We start from the raw sequence: 7,235 nt of genomic DNA on the forward strand, positions 1-7,235 counted from the left end.
CGGTCTTGTATTTTTAATATTTTTTAAATAATAAATTTTTTTTTGTTAAAATTGAGTATTAACTAGATGTTTTTTTAACACCTAAAAACCAAATAAAAAGTTAATAAAAATAATTTTTAAACTCAAATCTAAAATAACACGGTTTACAATGATAAGATTAAAAAGAAATTGGACAATGATAAGATTAAAAAGAAATTGGTGATGGAAATAAAAAAAGATTTAAAGAATAAAAAAAACACATAACACTGCTCATTGATATTTTTAGGGGATCCACCATGATTTTTGTAAGAGATTTTTTTTAAATAATCTTAATGATAATTCTTAAATCACAACAATTTTAAATAAGATAAATTATGTGAATATTTAATAATTATGTTAATTGAAACCATATGAACGTATAAGGAAAGACTTGAAGATATAATCAAAATTGTCCTTATTATGTTTAATTATTATCTTATAATAAAAAAATAGATAAAAAAAGATAAAAAAAATATATAATTCGAGATTGAAAACGGAAATATGAAAATAAAAATAAAAATAAAAATAAAAATAAAAATAAATCTATAATAGTTTTTCTTAAGAAGACAGTAACTAAATGATACCGTCACATTTTCGAAGAGGCGAAGACACTCCGATGAACCTCCAAACTCGATGACACCCTGTTTCTTGAACTCATCCCCTTTCCCTTCTCTTTCTCCATGGACTCTCGCAACCCGAACCCACCTTGCATGCGGGTCCTAACCCGACCCCCCACACCCACACCTGCACCTGGACCCACACCCACTTCCTCTTCCTCTCCAGATCCCCAACCATCATCCCAGTCCCATCCTCGCTTCCTGGAAGGTGTAGTAGTGGTTGGGTTCCTTTCCCGGAGCCTCGACCACTCTACACACCTTATCAATCGGATCCTTGACTCCAACGCATTCGGTTCGGGTCATCTCGACAAAACATTGTTTGTGGATAAAGAGGAAGTTAAGGATTGGTTTAAGAAGAGGAAAATCAGTTATTATCATGAAGAAGAGAAAGGGCTCTTGTTCTTGCAGTTTTGCTCGATCCGCTGCCCCAATATTCATGGGTTCTCGAATTCGGGTTTGGAAGAGCTGGAGTTTGAAGAACTTCAGGGTTTGCTCTTCATGTTCTCTGTAAGTCGTTTTCATGAACTTTGGGTTTGCTTTAAATTTCCAAGCTTAATTTTCTTTTATGTAATTCTTTTTAATGGGCTTGTTTTTTTGGTTAATTCTGTTATTTTTTTAGTTAAATTTGCATTATATTTAGATGGGCTTATAGCATTGTGATAATAATAAAGAAAATCTATGATTAGGTTGGTGCTTATGGTTTGTGAGCTTGGATGGTATGCGTGTGATTTATCTAATAAATATTTCAATTAGCAATGCAGGTTTGCCATGTGATACTATATATACAGGAGGGTTCACGTTTTGACACTCATGTTTTGCAAAAGTTTAGGCTTTTACAAGCATCTAAGCATGCACTAACTCCATATGTGAGATCGAGAACTATCCCGCCACTGTCATCTAGGCCTCATTCTTCGTTGTCTTCATCTAGGCTGGCTTCTTCGACTGGTTCTTCTCCGGTTAGAAGTGGTAGTTTCACGAGTCGTAATTCTTCAGCTGTTTCTATTATGTCTGGTTTAGGTTCCTATGTGTCGTTGTTTCCAGGATATTGTACTCCAGTGATGCTCTTTGTATTTGTCGATGATTTCTTGGATGTGCCGAATTCTGGTTCTAGTGTGGAGGAGTCAACTGATAGTTCCTCATTCAATCAATCTTCTGGTTTGAGTAGTGTGGCTAGGTCAAATGCACCTGCAAAAGGTTCTGGTTCAGTTGTTGTGCTAGCACGCCCTGTAAGTAAATCAGAAGGTGGTTTCAGGAAGAAACTGCAGTCATCTCTTGAAGCACAGATTCGTTTTCTGATAAAGAAATGCCGAACACTATCAGGTTCTGAAAGTGGTCATACTGGTTCGAGAAGTGGGGCTGTTTCAAGTTCTGCACCCTTGTTTTCACTTGATGCATCAAGATCTGTTGTGTTGCTTGACAGGTCTGCTAATCTGAGGGTTGAATCGTTGGAGTTTGCTACGGATCTCGTAGAAGATATTTTGAATGGAAAAGCAACCCCAGATTCTCTTTTGCTTGAAAGGCATAGTCAGAATGCAAACAAAGAGGACATTTTATCCATAAAGGAGTTCATTTACAGGCAGTCTGATATTTTGAGAGGAAAAGGGGGGTTGGTTACTGGCACAAACAGTGGCTCTGCAGCTGGTGTTGGCATGGTTGCAGTTGCTGCAGCTGCAGCTGCAGCTTCAGCTTCAGCTGGGTCTGGAAAGACATTGAATACTCCTGAACTTCCAAGTTTGGAAATATGGTTATCATCCAGTCAACTTATTCTAAATGGAATTCTTTCCGCAAAACACAGTTGTATTGATGAAACTGAAGTTGTTAAAAGGAAACCTCGTCAACGAAACACTGGTTCAGCTCAAGTTGAAGGAACTTCAAGGGTTATGGATCCTCTAGATGTTGCAGTATATTTGCTGGAAAATAGCAGAGGACTTAACACAAAATTTTCGACTTCGTGGTGTGAAAAAGCTCTTCCAACTGCAAAGAATGAGTATTTGAAGGATTTGCCTGCTTGTTATGCCACTGCTCAGCATGAGGCCCATTTAGAAAAAGCATTGCGTGCTTTCCTGTCGATGGTCAGGGGACCTGCAGTTCAACTGTTTGCTAAAAAGCTGGAGGATGAATGCACGTCCATCTGGAAATCTGGGAGGCAGCTATGTGATGCTGTTAGTTTGACGGGGAAACCATGCATGCACCAGAGACACAATGTCGATACTGGTGAGCCGCATAATGATGCTGCAGCCAAGCCACATTCAAGTGGATACTTTTTCCTTCATGCTTGTGCCTGTGGTCGATCACGTCAACTACTATCTGACCCTTTTGATTTTGAATCAGCAAATGTATCCTCTAATTGCTTCACAGACTGTGACAAACTCCTTCCTGCCATCCAATTACCTGAGGGCAGCAATATAGGACCGATTCAATCATCTTCATGGAGTTTGATTCGTGTTGCGGGCACAAGGTACTATGAACCTTCTAAGGGCCTCCTGCAGAGCGGGTTCTCTTCTACACATAAATTTCTTTCTAAATGGACAATATTTCTAGAGAACCCGACAAACCTAAATGGCCTACCAGCTTCAAATTTGCTGCAAGGTTCTGTAATTAGGTCAAGTTCAGATCCCCAGGTTGAATTTAATGGTGACGTAGATAGAAAGAAAACTGTGTTTTACTCTGCAGATATGGAGACAGGGGTGGAAAATCAAAGAAAACTTTCAGTAAATAGCAAATTAGATGACAAAAAAATCAGTTTTGGTAGAAATATTCCAAATTTTACAATGAGAAAGCCTTTTTCTGAGGTTGTAGCCGGATCATCAGCTACAGATTCTGGATTTCCTCCCCTACAGCAGAGGAAACAGCACCCATCAATTTCTGAGAAAGGTTCCAGGAAAAACTGGGCGAGAGATAGGAGTGTAGAACAGGTTCATCCTAAAGTTGTTCAAGGATCTCACAAATCTGAAGATATGTCACCTGTTCAAGAAACTTTAAATGGAATGGCTTCTAATGGTGGCCTAGATGGTGATCCTTTCCTACGAATAGGAAGCAATGTAGTCCCTGTGAATATTAATGGTGCTGAAGTAGTGAAATCTTCCAAGCATGCAATAGTTTATGTTGGTTTTGAGCATGAGTGCCCCCATGGCCACCGATTCTTATTAAGTTTAGATCATCTCAATGAACTAGGACCTTTGTATTCTTTGCCTGAAGAGTCTCGTGTACCTTCTGTGGAAACTTCAGACAATAGTCTGGTTGATCCTTCAAACTCGGGCAGAAACAGTGGCACTGGTAAAGGTCATCGAAGATCAAAGGACATGGCTGTTGCTACTGCAAATAAGTTGAGAAATGCAGATAAGTCAAAGGAGATGGGGGCAAATTGGAATCCATCTATTAATGGGCTGGTAAAGTTCTCTGGTTCAGGGAAGGAACAGAAACAGACTTCTCTCAATGTTCCAACACGCCCCAATTTTATGAAATGTCTTGAAGCGGACTTTCTTTCTATTAGCCTTGATGATGGTGGAAGTGCTTTCTCCATTTTGAATAGAAATTTACCAATATATATGAATTGCCCTTACTGCCAACTCTCCAAGAACAAGAAGGATCCACCAAAGGTCAAGTTTGCTGGCACATTATCACAGTTGCAGAGGATTTTTCTGGTACACAATGATGCTAGCCTTTTCATACATTTTCCTGATCTCTGTGAACCTGAAGAATTATGTTGTTTAAGTGATGAAACACAGAAATACACCATATCCACCAATTTTTTTTTTTTTTTGTTTTGTAACTGTGAAAGATATAATATTGTCTTCAGTTATCAAATACCTAATGTTTAGAATCTGCTTGCAGGTAACGCCTCCATTTCCAGTTGTGTTGGCCACATGCCCAGTTATACAATTTGCGGTAGGCCAGCCTTTATCTTTAGAGTACATACATCAACATTGTATTTATATGATTGTAGAAGTGCATCCAGTCACCTTCATGAACTGGAGTTCACAAGAGCTGTCTTGGAATATTATTGTGGTTTTCATTGTTTCTTTGCTTGCGAACTCCTTTCTTTTATTGCAAATATTAAGCATTTATTATTAGTGTTGTTCATTTTGTCATTTGAGTTCACCAGAGCTTGTAAATTCTTTTTAGTTTGGAATTCATGTTTTAGCATTGTGTTGTTTGCAGGCATCGTGCCTCCCGCCATCAGTGTCGGACCGTGAGCAAAAGCTGCAGTTCAGCCTCGGATGTCAAGTAGTCCTACCACCAGAGAGTTTCCTTACTCTCAAACTCCCATTTGTGTATGGTGTACAACTAGTGGATGGAAATCCAGTTCCTCTTAATGCTTTTGAATGTCAACCAGAAATGACAGCCTGGATTATGAGGGGCACAGCCCTGCAAGTTGTTTCCAAGGCAAGTAAACTCAGGGAGGGACACCAGAAGTAGTCAGAATTTCTAAACCTTGTAATTTGGACATTGCATTGACCTATGGATTTTGTGAGTTCATGGAAGCAGATTTGATTGACCTACTTTACCTATACTCAGGTGAATGTTTAGCAATTTATACAATTCTCAGAATTTTCTTGTTTATGTTTTAATTTTTGCTAAAGATGAATATTCAGGACTTGTTTTTTTATCCTTTTTATATTTTTTTCTTTTCCTTTCTTGAACTTCTTTCCTATGTATCTGTATTGACGTAATATATTTTTTCCTAAGCTCCTCAATTTGACCTTATCTGATGTAAATTAAACCTCGATGACCTTGAAAAATATCAAAAGGCATTACCCAGTTATATTCTCACAGATTTGGGTCATGTCATCCTGGGATGTAGAATTTATAGATAGTCCTATGTGTTAGCTTTGGTTGCTTGAAATCTATCATCTTATTGCATGAACCTTGCACCCCTGTGATAGAAGACCAATATTCTTACCCACACAATGTGGTCCTAGCCCCTAGTTAACTGGAAAAAATGCCCCTAACTTGGGATCCACTCGAGAAATATATGATACAAACAGAGAGTTTAGAGTATAGATGATAAGGCCATTATTGGAGCTGAGCGACAGAAAATTTTTCTGTAGCTGCACCCATATGGATGGAATTATGGCTTTCTTCAACGAAGTTGAAGCTCTATGTCAAGTCAAACTAGAAACTTAACTGGGATATGCATTTGCAGTGCAAGGATTTGAATGACTTTTGAAGCTGTATTTGGTGATTGGTGAGCTACAACCTGAAAGCTGAGGAGTTGACAGCATTTAACCATTGCCATGTATTTTGCTTTATCCCCACTCTACAACATTCTTTGTCATTTGTTTTTTTATTCACCGAGATACTTTTTATTTATGCAGAAATTATAACTGAAGCTGGCCGGTGCTGTCAAGCAGTCAATTCATGTTGCTGTGTTACGCTTGTGCGCACACCAGTCTCCTATACCAGATGTTCACACACAACTAGATAAACATGCTTAGAATGATGTTCTGTTGTGCGACTTTAATTTGTTTGGTGTTTACTGCAATTGGTGCCTTGTTCATGACCCAGGTAACTCTATTGATTCATACCCAGGAAACTAACAAATACTGATAATGCTCGTTATTGTTGATGCAATCAATAATTTTCTGTATGTGGCTCATGAAAGTCTTTCCTCCCCTGGGCTGAATTGGGTTCTCAAGTGTCCTTGTAAAATATTTAAATTGCTTTGACCAATCAATTAGGAAGTTGCCTTCTCCTTCACTAGCGTGCATTTATTTATTTAATTTTATCTCTTCTCCTTTGACTCTTCAGTTGGGAACTGTCTGTATTATTGTTGCAACATGGAGGCAAGGTTCCTGCTCATGTGGACACTGAGCTGGATTTCATTTTAAAATGCTAAAGGTTAAGTTGACAAAATTGAGAGGACAAACAAATATGTGAAAGAGATGGTGGAAAACAGCTGGTGGTTTTGCATGCCAAAGATGAAAACACCAGGATGATGGCCTGATATTTACTAAGAAAAAATTGCTCTAGCAACTTGAGTACAAGCAATTATCCTGTTCTCGGCTTTGTTCTGTCATTTCATGTCCTCACTCATAGTGCCCTTGTGGAGAAAGGGATGCAACTGGAAATCCTGAGGTCCTGTTTGGAGACGGTGTGAACCTAGGGATTATCATTGCCGAAGACTGGAGCTTGCTGTGTTACAGACTGGCCCCTTTCTGGGTTCTTTTTTCTGCTGTGATATAACCTGATATGTCGAGGAAAAGTAGCTCCATTTTCTTCCAATTTTAAACTAATCATTTTGCTTGAAATGGAATAAAATTCACTGTGTATTTCTTTCTCACAACCATCTGCTGTTCGGTTGCTTGCATACTGAGATTTGTTTGCAGTGTGGAGATTATCATCATCAGATCCATATGCTGATTTATCAACCCATAATCATGCCTGCGTCTTCCTACTATATTAACATTGAATGCAGTGAGTATGCTGTCCATCTTTCACCACTTCCTCCTCTTTGGACACTCGTTTTCGTTTCTTGCAGTGCTGTGCTTTTAACATCCATCAACTCCACTTGATTTAGACGGAAAAGGAAAGAAAATGTTTTGTACTTTCCTAATACTGCTTTGCTTCTAAATTGCTATTTTTTTTTCCTTGTAAAAT

The 7,235-nt window shown here is 38.5% G+C and overlaps 1 protein-coding gene across 3 annotated transcripts; it reads left to right on the forward strand.

Annotated features, from left to right (window-relative positions):
* The first annotated feature begins 584 nt into the window (after positions 1–584).
* On the forward strand, positions 585–6,921 carry LOC133679847 (uncharacterized). 3 transcript variants are annotated; one of them, XM_062102557.1, is made up of 7 exons: positions 585–1,142; positions 1,397–4,279; positions 4,470–4,523; positions 4,797–5,153; positions 5,782–5,874; positions 5,954–6,143; positions 6,387–6,921. In XM_062102557.1, the coding sequence occupies exons 1-4, from the start codon at positions 699–701 to the stop codon at positions 5,052–5,054; spliced, it is 3,639 nt and encodes a 1,212-aa protein (XP_061958541.1). In that variant the 5' UTR covers positions 585–698; the 3' UTR covers positions 5,055–5,153; positions 5,782–5,874; positions 5,954–6,143; positions 6,387–6,921. The 3 variants fall into 3 exon arrangements, with proteins under 3 accessions (XP_061958541.1, XP_061958542.1, XP_061958543.1); XM_062102559.1 differs by having other exon boundaries at positions 1,001–1,142; positions 1,389–4,279; XM_062102558.1 differs by lacking the exon at positions 5,782–5,874.
* Positions 6,922–7,235: the final 314 nt, after the last annotated feature.

Source organism: Populus nigra, chromosome 19 (genome assembly GCF_951802175.1).
Source record: "Populus nigra chromosome 19, ddPopNigr1.1, whole genome shotgun sequence".
Taxonomy (NCBI): domain Eukaryota; kingdom Viridiplantae; phylum Streptophyta; class Magnoliopsida; order Malpighiales; family Salicaceae; genus Populus; species Populus nigra.